This window comes from Acanthopagrus latus, chromosome 23, assembly GCF_904848185.1.
Source record: "Acanthopagrus latus isolate v.2019 chromosome 23, fAcaLat1.1, whole genome shotgun sequence".
Lineage (NCBI taxonomy): Eukaryota > Metazoa > Chordata > Actinopteri > Spariformes > Sparidae > Acanthopagrus > Acanthopagrus latus.
The window spans coordinates 6,696,677-6,713,871 of NC_051061.1; the positions used below are offsets into that span (position 1 = coordinate 6,696,677).

Consider the following 17,195-nt stretch of genomic DNA (forward strand, 5'->3'; position numbering starts at 1 on the left):
ATATTCATCTGAATTACTTATTTTCACTTCTATCCCACTTTCATAACATTAATCAGAGCATTAGTAATCTGTTTCCTGCAGTGTAAACACAGTGGGAAAAAAAAGTATTTTCTCAGATCTGAAGGAAAATAAAATGACAAGCACAGTACATACAGTATTGATCCTAAATCCTTCCCAGATAAGCCCTAAAAATAATCTATACATACAGGATCTACATATAAAGTATATAGTGTTCAGATGTTAAGCCAGGTCTGTTGATGTTTGTTTTAAAAGTATATCTGAGCATTAATGAGATGAGATGAACAGAATCAGATAAAAATAGAAAAACAGATAATACAGTAAAGGTAAGAGAGTTGTTGTCCATACTGTATGCCACGGACGTGATAAGAGCTGGGTGGCGTTTACAAAGAGCAATTGAGGGCAGCAACCACAAGCCAAGTCATCGTCAACAGCCAAAACTCTGTACATATACTGTAACACCATACTGACAATCACTCAACAATGAATAACACAAAAACAGTCAGGTCAGAATTAAATCTTTATTAATTTATCATCTACATTTACAAAATCAAGTTCAATGCTGAAACAGGAGTGTGAGGGGAATCATCACTATCAGAGGACATCTGTTTGAATGAAGCGTGTTGAAAATTTGATTTTTCAGACACATCAGAGGAAGCCTGACCAAACACAGCACACCTGAGTACAAAATGACACAATAGGCATGCGTTCATACACAACATTTGTCACTTTACAGTAGCGGTTTTAAAACTCAATGCCTGGAGAACAAAGCATTTTCTTACATCACAGTATAAGCAAACTGCTTCACAAGTGGCTATTTTGATGTGCTGACAGGCGACAGATGAGGATCACATGAATCGGTACTTTGATTTTTTTGAAAGAACCCTTGATTCTGGTGAATGCTGTAGCAAACACTGTGTACATAATCAGGTGATAATGGACAAACTGTTCGATGAAGGGTCATATAATAATGAGTCATTTTTCCAACACAATAACCATTTTTTCTTTACTAACCATCATTTCTTTACATCTGACTTTTTCGTTTAGGCATCTTTGGCAGTATATCTGATGAGGAGTGTTCTAACAACAAAGTGCTGGGCTGAATGAGGGCTTCAAACCTGATGATATATGAATAGATAACCCCTGTATGGAATCATCGATATCGATGTCTTGAAAGTTGAGCAGTTGCTCTTTCAAATAATTTCTGTCCCTGAAAATAATCTGAACAAAATCTAAACTAGTTTGGGTATTTTCTTTATCAAAAGTAACACATTAGTTTTCATTGTTGAAGCCCAACTGCAACCAATAGCTACAACTCAATATATGTACTTTCATTCAACCCACAATAGACATGTCAACTTGTTTGTGAAACCATTACATTACTGGAGTTTCAGTTTAAACACTGTTACAAGAGGTCACACAGTTAACAGCTCTCATTTAGACAGGCAGCATACACAATGTGTCTCTCTCTCTCTCTCTCTCTCTCTCTCTCTCTCTCTCAATATATATATATATCTAAATAATGATTTATCATTTATGTACACACCCCTATACAAAGTGCAGCTTTATGTCACATCATTTACACACAGGTCCAAACTGTGACTTTTTAGTACATAGGGATTTACCTCAGGAACTGTAATTATTAAGGGTTTTTACTTGCTAGACAGCAGAACGAAGAAGTGACAGATTCATTTTGAAGATGATGAGAATTGAAGAGGTTAAGATATACTCCTACATAAAACACAGAAGCAATGACCTCTAAGCTCCCTAAGCCCACAAAAATATATAACCTCACTGTTTCAGTGGCGCATTCTAGGTATACATCATGGCAAGGTTTGCGAGTACAACAATGTTCTTGAAACAAAATGTTCTACTGTCTGAAAACTCATTTATCAGTAATCTTACAAGTTGTGTGTTAGTCCTATAGAGTCACGCACAATAGAGATGTATGCTTAGGAGTGAAATGTTTGCAAAGGATGAAGGAAGTGTGGCAAAGCACAGCTAAAACTACTTTTCTAACTCTACAAAGTGCTAGTGTACAGGCATCTGGACACTAGATTGTGCGTATGTTTGAGTAAGAAGACAGCAGACCTTCACGTGTTATGGCAGACCAAACCTCAACCTGAAATAACATTCAACTCAAAGGCAAACACAGCCAGTCATCTCCCATTACAGCTACACCAGGCAATTTCACACACCGGCAGCTCCAGATGATAGTGAGGAAAACTTGAACACAGAGAAAAAAAAAAAGCAATCTGTGAAGTGTAGAACTTTTTCTGGACAGCGTGCGACCATGGCTGTTTTATCACAGTTACGCTGCAATTTACTATGTGCACAGAAGATTACCTGTGTCTATACGTCTAGTCATAGTTTACATTAAAAATCTTGCCCAGTGCAGCTTCAGCGTCTGACTGCAAATGCCTGTTTGCCCAGACATATCAGGTCGTGGTTTGGACTGCATGAACCAGCCTGGTCAGAGCGAAGAGAGCGACAGGATGAGCAAAGAGGGACAGACAGATGCCAACACACACTGACGTTAACCTGATAACAATCATGCACCATAAACACATGCGTGCACACCACACACACACGCACACACACACACGACAAAGATGCACACAGATGGGAAGAAAAAACTGCAAGGCTAGCGCTAACACAATGGCAGTACGTGTTGTGGTTTGTTGCCCCAGCCGAAGACAAGTACATACACAGGAAAATGTTCTCAATGGGTTTGTTATATCATGCAAAAAAAGACATGAGAATGAGCAGGCAGGCATAGGACGAGCAGCTGGGAGTCAACACAGATTCACGTGTTGGCTGAAATGTACCGGAGTGAACCACCACAGCATGAAAACACCTCAGACTGAGTGAAAACATGGTGGTGGGCTGCAGTTGCACCATGACAGCGCTGGGGCCGATGAATGTTAGTGACCCCGCTTCCAGTCAATACGTGAGTGTGGTAGTTAGTTTACAATGTGGCTCTAATCTACAGCAAGTGAGGAAACATTTGTTAATAATGGCATCAGAAAGCTACAAACCCAGCAGCTCGGTGCGATGATGGACGATTTGGTCAATCATAATTATAGATAACACGTGGAAAACATGTTCTTCAGGTGACTGATGGGTCTGGACATAATGTAGGAAAAGTGCATTCATGTGAGTTGTACAACTCAGTCATCTTACTGAGCTGTTTGGATGGAGACTACAGTAACAAACATTAATGAGGTGAAATGGAGGAAAGGAGTGGTCTAGCGCTGGTGTAGATTTTGCTATTAAAGTCGAGAAAGCTCAGTTTCATTTTAGGATATTTTGTACATAAGTTTATAAATTCAGGGTCTGAATCAGGTTTGTATACCGTTAGATATATAGTCATTAAAGATGTTATACAGTATGTTGTATAATGAGTGCTGCTTTGCTGCTTCCAACCTGCCCTTTATCTCTAGAGGGAAGCTTTGAATGACTTTTGGTGACAACTTTCACTTAAGAGAAATTCACCTGTCACAAAAAGAATAAATTATCACCACGTTCAATGGTGAGAGTGTGCGGCTGTGTAAGAAACAGTCAGCTGAATGCAACAGGGTGACTCTGAATGAACGGAGAAGCTTGATAAATCTGATTCTAAACTGAGGAGTGCTGCCAGGATGAACAACGCTGCCTTTAACAGAGACACACACTGCTAAGCTGTGGTTATGTGTGCCTGTCTGAGTGCATTGAGTGCAATATATCTGCCTGTCGCGCTTTCACAGTAATCCTGTCTGTGCGTGTGCGTGGATGTGCTAGTGCGTATGTCTGTGTGTGTGTGCGCTTTTCATCTTTACAGCGACCTTGTGTGTTTGTGTGTGAATGTGTGTGTGTGTGTGTGCGTGTGCGTTCTTTCTTTCACTGACCATAACCGCAACTGTGCCTAGACCAACATTAGTCTGGCTACTATCTCCCTAACACACATCGTCCCTTCCTCTTGACTAAGCCGCTCCCTAGGCCCACATCTCTCCCCTTCTTCCTTCTTAACCCAATCCAAGGCCCCTCGAGGGCCCCTACAGACCCCGCCTCCCTCTTCTCCCACCAGTTACTGGAGCTCCTTCATCCTGTTGAGGGCGGAGCCAGCCTGGAACCACTCAATCTGCGTCTCATTGAAGGTGTGGTTGAGCGAGATGGACTCCTGGCTGCCATCGCTGTGCTTGATCACGGCTGTCAGGGGCTGGTAGAGGACGCAGGAGGCAAACAAGATCATGTGTCAGTCATTTATTTTTCTTAAACATAATGTTTAGAGAAGCGAGGCTGTCCTGAAGATCAATGTTTCATTAGTGGAGAATATAGCTCACCTTGCCGGGAGCAAAGGACTTCAGTCCAGTGATTGAAATCTTGTCATCGGGGCGAATTTTGTCGTAGTCCTGGGGGTCGGCAAAAGTCAGAGGCAGCAGGCCCTGCTTCTTCAGATTAGTCTCTGGAAGGGGGTAATAAATATGTAAATATCAGACATAGAGGCTTGACAATGACTTTGTATCATATATCTCTCTGTACTTCGTTGAGGTAACCAGAGAGGGGCTCTTTGTCTCACAGGAGTGTATCTGTTACACAGCAATACAAGCTCATGGGGAAGAATGCACAGGATGTATGTCTGGTTATTATTGATTAGCACCAGCACTTTCTCATAATGAACTGGATTTTCCATTTAGACTTCATTTATATGGGTGGAAATCTTAACTTGTATACAGCTATGTAAACTGTATCACCTACACTCAGCAGCATTTATGTTGTGTGTTTCTGGAACTTCAGAGGAAATCTTTTCACACAAACAAAATCAACAGTTCTTAGATCAGACATTCATCTACCCACTTATACACTTCCAGCCACCTGTAGACTGGTGACAAATTATAGGAAAAATCTAAATAAATGGGGGGGAAAAGTAGAACAAATATAGATCCTTCCATGTACATGAGCATTTAGCTGGCGGGGTTTGGATTAAGTCGTCACTTTACAGGGTAGGGTCACTGCAAATCATTACAAAGTTGTTCAGAGTGGTCTCTTCCAGGATTACAATGCCTCGATCCACAGGGCACAAGGATTCAAATATGAGTATGAAAATGATGAGAATCATATGCTATGGCCTTTACAGACGCCAGATCTCAACCCAGTTGAACAGATGAGGGAGGTTTTGGTTGGAGGTGTTGGAAAGCTCTCCTCCACCATCATCAAAACACCAAACAAGAGAATATCTTTTGGAAGAATGCTGTTCATCCATCCAGAGGAGTTCAGAGATTTTCAGAATAATTGCTAATGCACACTGGAGCTTTTCTGGCAGCACATGCTGGCCAAACCCTTTTACTCAGACACTGTTGTTTTCCTTTAATCTGTCACTTTTTTTCATGCACATCAAACTAGCAGTGATGGACTCAAAAACTTAGAGAATCTGCAGTAACATCTCAGTAAAGATGTTACTGTACACATGCCAGACTAAATAATCATCAGCTGCTTTGAACCCAATCACATCTATTAAGATAGTAAATCAAAGTAATGAGGTTTTTGCTGTTCAGTGAAACCAGGACTGCACAGATTTGTACATTGGGGAGACAAAACAACCGCTCCATACACGACTAGCACAACACAAGAGGGCCAACTCCTAAGGACAAAACTCTGCTGTCCACTCACACCTGAAGGAGAGAAAACATGTAAACATCTTGGCCAAAGAGGACTGGATTGCTTGAAAGAGGAGTTAAAGAATCCATCCATGTCAAACTGGAACGATTATCGCTGAACTGAGGAGGTGGTCTAAGACATTACTTATCATCCAGCTACAATGCAGTACTGCAGTACTGAGTTCCCTCCCTAGACAGCCTAACAACCTATCACACTTGGGCTCAGCTAGCCCTAGCAACCCACATGAAGGCTGGTTAAGTAAACAACCAAGAAATGCCCCTAACGACTCTGAAACTCAGAGCTCACGCGTGTCCTCGATGACTCAGTAAGGACACTCCCACACAGAGTTTAAAAGATTGCAACCCCCCTCCGGTTAGTTAGAACTGAAGAAGCCTCTTGGATAAGATGTGAAACATCTTGAAGGCACTGAAACACGTCCAGCTGCCTACAATACAGCACCTGGAATTACCATCTCCTCGGTGACTGTGAACCTTCATCAGCATACAACTATTAACATTAACATTTATCTTTGCTGCCTATAACTTTCATAAATAAAATAAATGTACAATTTGAATCTAAGCCTAACAAAATTACATGATTCAAGTATTGCCATATTGTTCTTGTTGATGTCTGCACATTTTTTTTCTTTTGTTCCCCTGAAACTCACCATGGATTCTGGCAAAGCTCTTGACAATGATGGCACGTCCTCCCAGGTGACGTGGCTCGAGGGCAGCGTGCTCTCTGCTGGACCCTTCTCCATAGTTCTCGTCTCCAACCACCACCCAGCTTTCTCCATTTGCCTGGATTATACAGTCAAGACAAAGGACAAATGTAAACTGCTGTCAGGGTGAGGACAGTGTAGTTTTCGTTGAAACTGATCGAATTGCACTGCGTTAAGCAGACTGGTGTTTCTGTTATTTTGTCCACCCACTTTTAATCAATAAAGGGTAGGCTAAATAACAGTTTGATAGCATCACAAACTACAACCATCAAAATGATCAAAATGAACATTAAAACCTTCATGAAGGTAGGATTTATTGTACTGGGCAGCATTACTTTTGCACTGGTGTACCTAATAAACTGGCAAGTGTTTATAGATAATGGTATATGTGCCATTTCAGTCCATCTAAAGTAGAAATGTAAAACAAATAATCAGATGCCAGCCACCATCAAACTGACCTTGTAGTGGCGGGCCACATCGGGGACACCTCCGTACTGTCCTGTCAGCTGGTTCTTGACCTTGTTGACGGCATCGTTCTCAATGTTGACTGCACCAATCAGCAGATTGTTGGAGATGTTGTCCAGGTGGCCGCGGAATTTCAGCCAGGGCCCAGCAGCACTGATGTGGTCTGTGGTGCACTTTCCCTTTACCTACAGCAGCAGAGGAAACAAAAAACAGGGTGGTTTGGGAGATGCAGAGGATAAGGAAAGAAATAAATGATATAAATGTAACAACAGCTATTTAATGGCAAAATGTCTAACAACTACTGGACCTACACTGTGTTACATATTTTGGTAAGCTGTATCTGTAGTTACTATAACTTCGGGGGAAACACTGAAAACACCAGATGATATATAAGAGAGTGAGGAAGGAAGTCAGCAAACTAGATAGTGAGCCACTCTTGTTAACTTCAGATTGTGCTGCTCACTTGTGATGGAGCACAATTATTCAATTCTGTTTGCCGCTAGTTCTTTTTAATACTGGAGACAAACTATCCTATGCTACTTCACAACATTGCATTACATACTGGGTGTTGAACACTATACCATTTATATAATTCAGTAGAGTTTCAGTCATTTTTCAACTTCTATACTCTGTCTGTGCATCTCAGCCTCAACCACAGTCTTTCCCACTGAATATATTAGTCGTTCAAGTGCCCTTATTCAATGTAATCAATTTTTAATTTGTACTGCTTGCGGTTGTTAAAGACAACCACTTTGTGGCAGCTAATGGTGATCCAAGGGATGACGATCTGACGAATGAGCTATATCAGGCTTAGGTAACATCATTTCATTGTAGGTTTTGTTTTTTTTTTGTTTTTTTTAATCTTTTCATATGATGTGTCACCCAACGGTCTGAAGATATATTTAAGATGCTATTCAGCTCTACTAGTTCTACATTACTTGCATATCCACCATAACTTTCCTTACGTATCCTACTCACCTTGATGAGGACTCTCATATTCTCCAGGTCTTTTCCATGCCACTTGTCGAAGGGTTCCAGCAGTTGCAGACGATTGCTGGAGGGACTTACGTCCACCTTAACAACATCGAATCAGTGTTAGACATAAAGGTTCTGAAAAGACTCTTTTCACAACAACACTGGGGAAAATAGCTTCCAGATCAAACTGTTTTATTATTTGAAGACCAGAAAACATTTTTTGTCTAAACTCTGTCACATCACACATTTCTGAAGGCCTGATCACACTGTTAGTTTACACTAGCTTAGTCTTTCATCTACAGGATCAAACTCTTGTTGGATTATGACAGAAGATGCTCACCTCACTAAAAGTCTGGTTCAGTACCATCAAGATTAGATATTGTAAAAGAAAACAGAGAAAAATCACCTTGACTGAGTGTCCCTCAGATGGAGGGTGCTGGTAGGTGTCCTGGCCCGGGTCAAAGTCTCTGGAGGGCAGCTCATCACCGGTGGGGGGTTCCAGCTTGAACTTCTCTCCGCTAGGTGCAGTTAGGTAGTCAGTCTCTGGGTTAAAGTCGAGGGTCCCGGCGATAGCCAGAGCGGTGACAATCTACATTGAATTACATAAAAGGCATTAGGCAACAGTGACAGTAGAATGTGCTTAGATTAGACATGTAACAATTAGTCGACTAATCTATTAGTTGATTGAAGATCATATTAAACTGAAAATGTTTAGACTGACAAAACAACGCATTTTAAAAACATAACCTTGGACTTTGAGAAACTGGGATGGACATTTTTCTCTATTCTAGTACATGTTACAGACTAAAAAGCACTTGATTAATCCAGAAAATAACCAGCAGATCAATCAATGATGGAAACAATCATTAGTTGCAGCCTTAGTTTAGATTTGTACATTAAGATCACCAACATTAGGAGACATAAACTGTGCAAAACAATACTGAGAGATTCAATTCAAAAGATTCACTGAGCTGCATATAAGAGCTACTGTAAGCATTGATACCCATGTAATTATGAATAGCTAAGCGCATACTTAGATGCATTCATGCAGTACCACTTACCTCTGGAGAAGTGACAAAAGCATGGGTAGCAGGGTTAGCATCATTCCTGGCAGTGAAGTTTCTGTTGAAGGATGTGACAATAGTATTCTTCTCTCCTTTCTTCACATCCTTCCTATAAAAAGTCAAAGAACAAGGGCATGTTATTCATCTTGTTTTACCTGCATTGCTCAGAGGAGTTTTCCAATGAATCTTCAGACTTTACTTTGTAATTCTATATTGTAATCCACCTGACACAAATCAGCTCACTGCCAGTGGCCCTCAGAAGCTGCAGTGTTCATTACATCTAACAATATGAAAGTGCTGACATGTTTTCCTCCTCTTAAGAGACTCACTACAGGAAAGGCCATGGCTACAATGACAAGGGCTCATTCTCGTGAAAGCCTTAATATGCTTTGCAAATTTCATGGTAATCTGTTATAATGTTATGAGACATACTGTGTGTAAAATGTGTCATGTTGGCCTGATTGTAGAGTTTATCAAGTGTCCAAAAACGTAAATAGTTCTTGTTAGCATGAACATGCTTTCGTGCCAATGTTTGTATTTAGATTGTTTTTCTAGTGTGAAATTGGAAAAATTGGCCAAGTAACATCTGTGTTCATCCGAGAGTCTAGGGACTATATATAAATTCTAAGGATATTTAATTATTTTCCCTTCTCTTCCTTTCCTGTCCTTACTTTTAATGAACCATTGTTTGTAAAGTAGAAAGACTGATCTGAGAGTTGAAAGCAATCATCATCTTTGGGAAAACATCTAAATGAAATCAGGGCAATCTGGCCAGCGGTTGTCAAGATATTTAGCTCTGGACCAAAACTGTTGTCAGAAGAGACTAATCTGCCACAAGCCTGCTGCCAGTGTCACACTATCAGCCCTTCCAAATGGTTCATACCTATCCCACTGCCCGATGCAGGGCCCACAAGCATTGGCCAGTACGACTCCACCAACATCACTCAGGATCTTGGCCTGAAAATGGGACAACATGAATTTAAATAAATTCTTCCCTGGATCAGTCAAACAAACACAACTGTATAAAGTGTACAATTGTCTTATGTAAAACAAAGACTCACATATCCATCCCTCTCGATAGTGGCGCGGATCTGTTCAGACCCAGGAGTGACTGTGAACTGGGCCTTGCACTTCAGACCTTTATCCAGCGCCTGCTTGGCCAGAGAGGCTGCTCTGCCCATGTCCTCGTAGCTCGAGTTAGTGCAGCTGCCGATCAGACCTGCAAGAGACAAGTTCAGTATTTGTAAGAGGGGAACTGAGCACAGGGAAACTAAAGTGAGGGCGTATACAGTTACAGTGGTAGTTTGGAAGCACTTATCCATCATTAATAACACAGCCTGCGAATAAAAGAAGAAGAAGATTGCTTAAGAGGACAAGGCACAAAAGATGAGCAGGTCTGTGATTATACATCTTGATTGTCCTAATTATATTCTATTTATTCCATCAGCGACTACTTCTAGTAGGCCACATTGGAAGATCATATGACGGGGCTGTAATGTGATCTGAACATATCTGGTCAATAATATAGCTGGTAGGAACAAAGAAAGAAATATCACATTTCATTGGACAGTGCATTAAAAATACAGAAAAACTGAAACATAATATGGCTGTGTCACTGACCAACTTTAACCTCGAGGGGCCAGCCGCTCTTCTTAGCTACAGCCCCAATATCTGACACAGGGTGGGCCAGGTCGGGAGTGAAGGGCCCGTTGATGTGGGGCTTCAGCTGTTAGAGAAGGAGGAGGGAAAACAGGTATAATGAAGCACAGTGACATGGTTGTGTGGGCTATAAATACTAGTTTCTAAATCTGGAAACTTTCAATAGAGGAAACACTAATAAGCACTTAAGCTGCTTCATGCACCATCACAGCTACATGACGCAAAACACAACAAAGCAAAAGTGTGACAGTAAATGAGAAGTGCTTCTTAAATTTGACAATTTACTGCTTTTTTTTCATTTATGGCTGGCTGGAAAAAAGAGGCAAATTGAAGAGGTCACTTTGGGCTCAGGGAAATTTTAATGAGCATTTTTCACAATTGAAAAAAAAAACCTTGGTCGCCTGCAAAGCGCAGTTACTCATTAAGCTAATGAATGCTTTAACAAGCAGGTTTCTATGTTGAAATGTTTGCCTTAACAAAGCTCACATATTTTTGCAGCACTGAGATCCAAACTAGAATCAAATCATCTTTTCCATACCTTCATTATAACTGTATGTGCGCGCACACACACACACACACACCATAATGACAAGAAAGTCAGCCTCATAACATCTGGTAAGTTGTACCACTGACGCCACCTTTCTCCTGTGTTACTTTAGGTTCCCTTTGGCTATGAAATGTGCTGTATAAATACATTTTCTTGCCTTCACCAGTGTGTCCCAAATCCAGTCTACATCCTAGTTCTAGACAGGTTTTCAGTATGTTGCAAATTCACACCAGGGAGGCAACAAAATCAGTTATACTCAAACTGGACATTATGCATACAAAGCAGGTTTGATTTTTGAGTATGCTGTCGATTGATTTCATTCTAAATGCACAAAGGAGATGAAAAAGCTGCTCACAGCTGGAAATAGTCAAATAATTTGTGCTAGATGGTGGGACAGTTTCAGAAAGATCTCAGAGAAAAAGAGAGTATGAGATTTGCCATTTTCAGACAGACTTTGACATCCCTAAGCACTACAACCAGCCCTGCTCCCAAAAGACATTACATGTGCACTATGTCATATAAACTCATCACATAACCCATTTCTCTGTTGTTGTTGTTTTGGTTTTTTTTGCACTAACTGGATAATTTTCACACCCATATTTATTATTTATTGTATATACAATGTATGTGAGGTTTTCTATTTCTTCCCTTTTAATGATATTGTTTATTCTTTATTGTTATCATTGTTTATTACAATATTAATGTCCTTTGGCTGCTGTGATGAAGACATGTTCCCGTTTGTGGGACAAATAAAGACATTCTGACTTATTGGAGAATTTCCTATTGACATATAAAGTGACGTATGTTGATTTTGTTGTGAATAATTAGTATTCAGTATGGATTTGACACATGCCGACAGTAATGTAGTATATCACATTGCGAATACCACAAGTGTTTTGACTCACCTCACTCAGGTTAATCTCAATGAGCTGGTCGTATTCACAGCCTTTATCTGGGACCAAGTCGTCTTGGAACTGATCAGCCAAAGAGGCGATCTCTGGGAGGGAATTAAAAGAAGACAATGTTGGAGTGCAGACACGATAAGTATAGACTAAACATACAAAAACTAATGGTAAGAAACTGACCTCCACGACCGGTCTTATCCAGGTATGTTTTCATGCGGTGGTTGTAGGGGAACACAGATGTAGTAGCTCCTATCTCAGCACCCATGTTACAAATAGTGGCCATTCCTGAAAAATTGTCATTTTACCTTTAGAGCAAAATATACTGCGTTACTGTGACACATGTATTACCTACTCAAGAAAGATGTGCATGGTAGTTGAAGCTATCATGTTTTTTCATTGACTTGTATTTCACAGTTGTTTCAAGTCTTGCCATATTTCTCATCCTAACCAGTGCAGGAGATGGAGTCGACTCCAGGTCCATGATACTCCACAATAGCTCCAGTGCCACCCTTCACAGTCAGGATGCCAGCCACTTTCAGGATGACATCCTTTGGAGAGGTCCAGCCAGAAAGGGCTCCCGTCAGCTTCACTCCAATCACCTGATGGAAAAATGCACACAGGTTTAAACAAATGGAAAAACACAGACAGAGACTTTCGTGGAGACATTTAGTGGCTAAAATCTGGGTCAAACCGAAAGTTAAAATACATTTGCAAGACATCAGATGTTGAGAACTAACTTTAGGACACTTGAGCTCCCAAGGGATTCCAGCCATGACATCAACGGCGTCAGCTCCACCCACTCCAATACAGATGGCACCCAGGCCACCGCCATTGGGAGTGTGGGAGTCGGTACCAATCAGCATCACTCCAGGGTAAGCATAATTCTCCAGGATGATCTGTCCAAAGAAAGAGCCATTCACAGTCAGTCACATATTTTTGCTATGGGACTTAAAATGTCTTTCGACAGCCATTCAGAATAGAAAAGCTCTCTGGAAATGTCCTTTTTTGGGAAAGGGTTTTTATTAATCACTGTCTGTCTGTATAAAAATACTGTCTGAAAGAAAGTACATGCAGGCAGTGTATTAGCATGCAAATTCACTAACAAGAATTTAATAGATATCCCCATGTTTAAGGACACACAAAAATATTCTGTCTTAAATAATAATCTGATATGGCTCTTTAATAATAAAGGTCAATCACAAGTCAAAGAGTCTTAAAATGTAATAGGGATAAAAGCAATTTATTGCATTCTTATTAAATTATAAATCAGTGAACTGTACCTGATGAATAATCCCTGATCCTGGTTTCCAGAAGCCAACTCCATATTTGGCACCAGCAGTTGCAAGAAAGTTGTACACTTCCTCATTCACTTCCTGTGATAAGAATAATTAGTGAAGAGTTAAGGCTTGCATAACATGAGTTTCCTTACATAACCATAAAAGAAATAAACTTGGCTGCTTGCATTATTCAACCTGACCTCCAAGCATTTGGTTAAACAGACATTTGATCAAACTGTCAGATTTTGAACCAAACCATGGTATCTACTGTGCTCGAAGATAAATGTCTCAGGCTGCTGCCTCCGCAACCATATCCATACCTAGTTCGTTTTTTTAGTTTTGTATTTTGTCCGTCATCTGCCAATGAAACATCTAAACCAATGACCAGTGTGCCATACTCCATCAGTGTTCCATCAGTCTGTTCTCACCTTAGCCCTCTGCAGGTCCTTAACTCCACCGATCTGAGCTTCGATCAGATGATCACAGTGGATGGTGGAGGGAACTGCCACCCTGGGCAGACCACTGCTGATGAACTGAAGCATTGCCATCTGAGCGGTGGCATCCTGCATCGCCACACGGTCTGGACGCAAGCGCAGATAGGTGCGGCCGCGGTCAATCTCCTGCCCTGCTGGGTCATCCAGGTGACCGTAGACAATCTTCTCCGACAGAGTGAGAGACCTGCCAAGCCTGGTTGGGCAGATAAATGAAAAGATTGTTTATAGCTACAAATACACAAGTTTTTTGACAGTTTGTTTAAACAAGTCTCAACATCTATTATCTATTTTGAGTGTTGTTGCAGAGTCCTTCTGTGTTTCACTTCTGGAAAATACTGTATTTACTAATATACTGTATTTAACACCAAAAGTAACAATTCCTTCATGTGTCTAATAGTCATATAATAGCTACACAAAAGGCCATTCCTATTCCTGGATTGCAGCATGTGGTAAACTTAGTAAGAGGGGAACAACAGGTCATCCAAAGTTAGCTCACAGGGCTTTGCTGGCCCTGACAAGTGAACACTGGAAATGTCACATGATTTACTGGGCAGCTGGAATGAACACCAGCCATTCCTCATGAGCCAAACTGCAATCAGCAAGCACTCTGCATACGTCTAGGTTTATTTTTAAGAAGGGCCACTGCTAACCTCCTGCGCACAATGTTGATATTCTCGTGCATCTTCCCATAGTTAATGCTGGTGCCCGGCTCAAAGCGGCTCATGGCCACCTTGGCCTTGGCGCTGAAGGCTGCAGAGACATGAAGTCGCCTCGCCCCGGTTCCAAGGGCCAGCTAGATCAGAGGAAACAGCATACCGTTTTGAGTGGAAACACCACAAACAAATGTTATTGTACAGTTTAGGGCTAACGCAGCTTTTGAGCAATATAATAACTAGGCAGAGGAAAGAAAGGAAAATAAATTGTGCAAGAATTGGACCACATGTAAGGATAGTTATCCTGCCTTGCAAGTGGCACCAATAAAAATGTGGTCTGCAGGCATACAAAAGAAGATTCCCCCATTTTGGTTATAAATGCTTCAGTCAGTTTGGTCCGACACATCCATCGATTCAGAGAGACAACTTTGAAAGTCCTAAGTCTCTCTACAAGCCCAGTACTGGAGCAAAATGTGGCATATTTTGATTGACTGTTTATTGATTATTCTGTTTATTTTGTCTCATTGTACTCCAGCTACACCAGCTGACAACAAAAGTCACAGCCTTTGTTAAAACACCAGAACACATTTCTATCATGGCTTTGCCACGTTAATAACAGCTAATTCGGTACAAAAATAGCCAATAAATACAGTAGAGAAACTATTGTTTAAAAACAGTCTCTTTCAGGATATTATGATTGCTGATAAAGAAAAGAGGCTGTCAAAATACCACCTAAGCCCTCCTGCTACAACATCAGACTAACACTCATCTCTGCATACAAAGCATTATAGAAATATATTTCAGTATATTTAATGTGCTTCAAGTGTGCAGTGTACAGCTTTATTTTGTGGTAAAATACATTACGTATATAAATACTGCACGAAACGGTCAAAAGGCCAGCATTAGACTCAGTCTAACAAATCTTATCAAGTTTTTACTCGCTTTAACAAGGGAAAATCTTTCAAACAGTTCTACTCGCTTGTATAATGTCAGTCCTTCAGTTTTGACATTCAGTGGAAAATCACTGTGCTCATAACAAACTAGGTCTAAGTTTATAGAGCTCATATTACAAGGGTTAGCCTCACCCACTACACTGTCGCTAACACGATGAATGGATTCAACATTTCCCTTCTACACTGTTTACCATGAAAGAGCACCACAGGTTCACGCATAGTGTTTGTAAAATCATTATTGGAAGCATAACAGCTTCTTGATGACTGTACCAGTCATCTGCAAATCAATATGACACATATTTTAAATAAAAATACCACAAAGGATAGCCTGCTGCGTTCAAATGATTATCATGAATATCACGATTATTGCGATTGCCAAGTGTACACATACAGTATGTCGAGGCAAAGTAAACCAGAGGGGCAACGCTAACTAGAAAACTAATGTAAATGTGTGACTAGACCAGACGACTGGAAAATGTACCCTTTCTCATAACTCCGGAAATTGTTTATCTTATCTTGCCAGTACTGACCAGTGATCACTAATAAGCTACACATGGTCAGTCTTCTTAATGCATTTCATCAGCAGAAACAGATGTGTTGGTCCTTTGCCTTGGTAGGAGTGGGTTAAGCCTACTGTAAATAAGGAGCATGTCAGTTAAGTCATACAAACTGTATTCAGGTGTGTTTAAAGGATTTACACAGTTCCCTAAAGAAGACTGACACTATGATGTGGCATCACTGTAACTCACTGACAGCACTGAGCAGCGCAGATTGGTGTACTAAACCATACCATACGGCATTTATTGATCAATCGATGTAGGTGTGTGTGTTTATATGTGTGTTTAGGACATAATCTGTGAGAATAATTCCTTTGTTGATTTGTATTCTGAAATATCAACAAAAACATGTAGACGGACGGTGACTAAACAGAAATGATAAAGAAATGCAATACCTCATCCAGCTGACAGCAACCCCAAATGCGCTTCTTATTTACATAACATGACAGCTGTTATAGTCATGTGCTTTAATGACACACTCTGAATAATAAAATAATCGGGTGTATAAAAAGTGCCTGTTAAACTCAAATCAATGTAGCTCGCAAGTTATATTGCAAGCCGCACGTTTTATTCTGTTGACATATTTGTGTAAAAACGTCCTCACCGTAGGCCATGTGCTGTTTAAAATAAACATTTCCCGTGTGATTCGGTCCGCCACCTAACACAAGGCCACAAACACACCGCTGTGAGTCAATCTCAGCTGTCAGGAGTGAACTGTCAATCAGTGCGCGTTAAGTCGGTTTCGTAACCTTGTGATCACCTTGCAAACACCACAGCGCGTAGGGTCGTTTATATCCATTATTCAGATGGTGTGGACTAACTTTAATACTGTTTTTAACAATTGAAACATACAATATTGCGTGCTGTCGGGTCAGACGTCGTTTATAACCGTTGCAATGCGTTGCTATCAGGAGTCAAACGAGGACACAGTGACCTGACTATAACAGCGGCTCGCTGCGTACTCTACTCCACACTAACCCGATGTAGGTCCGCCTTGAGCGACGGCGGCTTCAGTACACGACAGAACAGATCAGTTGTCACGAATACACTCGACAGCGAGGCCGTTTAACAGCTCTGTAAATGTAAAATAACGTTTTCTTACCTGTAGCCTAGTGACAGTCAAACAATAAGACGCCATTTTGTTCACAAAGATGATTGTCGCCCAGATGTGACGTCATCGACTTAAGGAGCCCGTTACTTTACCCATTAATTGAAAGATATTTTAAAATAAATGTTATTATTATTATTATTATTATTATTATTATTATTA

The 17,195-nt window shown here is 40.7% G+C and overlaps 1 protein-coding gene across 1 annotated transcript; it reads right to left on the bottom strand.

Moving 5' to 3' along the window:
* Positions 1-520: 520 nt before the first annotated feature.
* LOC119013636 (aconitate hydratase, mitochondrial-like) lies at positions 521-17,085 on the bottom strand. Its single transcript, XM_037088342.1, has 18 exons — positions 17,028-17,085; positions 14,413-14,555; positions 13,697-13,955; positions 13,272-13,364; positions 12,729-12,887; positions 12,440-12,590; positions 12,172-12,276; positions 11,992-12,083; positions 10,501-10,606; positions 9,942-10,099; positions 9,764-9,837; positions 8,878-8,989; positions 8,223-8,405; positions 7,820-7,915; positions 6,835-7,026; positions 6,323-6,455; positions 4,341-4,462; positions 521-4,216 (listed from the first exon to the last, which is right to left on the bottom strand). The coding sequence occupies exons 1-18, from the start codon at positions 17,061-17,063 to the stop codon at positions 4,085-4,087; spliced, it is 2,346 nt and encodes a 781-aa protein (XP_036944237.1). The 5' UTR covers positions 17,064-17,085; the 3' UTR covers positions 521-4,084.
* Positions 17,086-17,195: the final 110 nt, after the last annotated feature.

Excerpts from the sequence above, each read along its gene's own strand:
- LOC119013636 (XM_037088342.1), bottom strand. The coding sequence starts at position 17,063 with ATGGCGTCTTATTGTTTGACTGTCACTAGGCTACAG. Across the intron at positions 13,956-14,412 it reads ATCAACATTGTGCGCAGGAG|GCTTGGCAGGTCTCTCACTC; the intron begins GTTAGCAGTGGC and ends CTGCCCAACCAG. Across the intron at positions 10,607-11,991 it reads TTGAGATTAACCTGAGTGAG|CTGAAGCCCCACATCAACGG; the intron begins GTGAGTCAAAAC and ends CTTCTCTAACAG.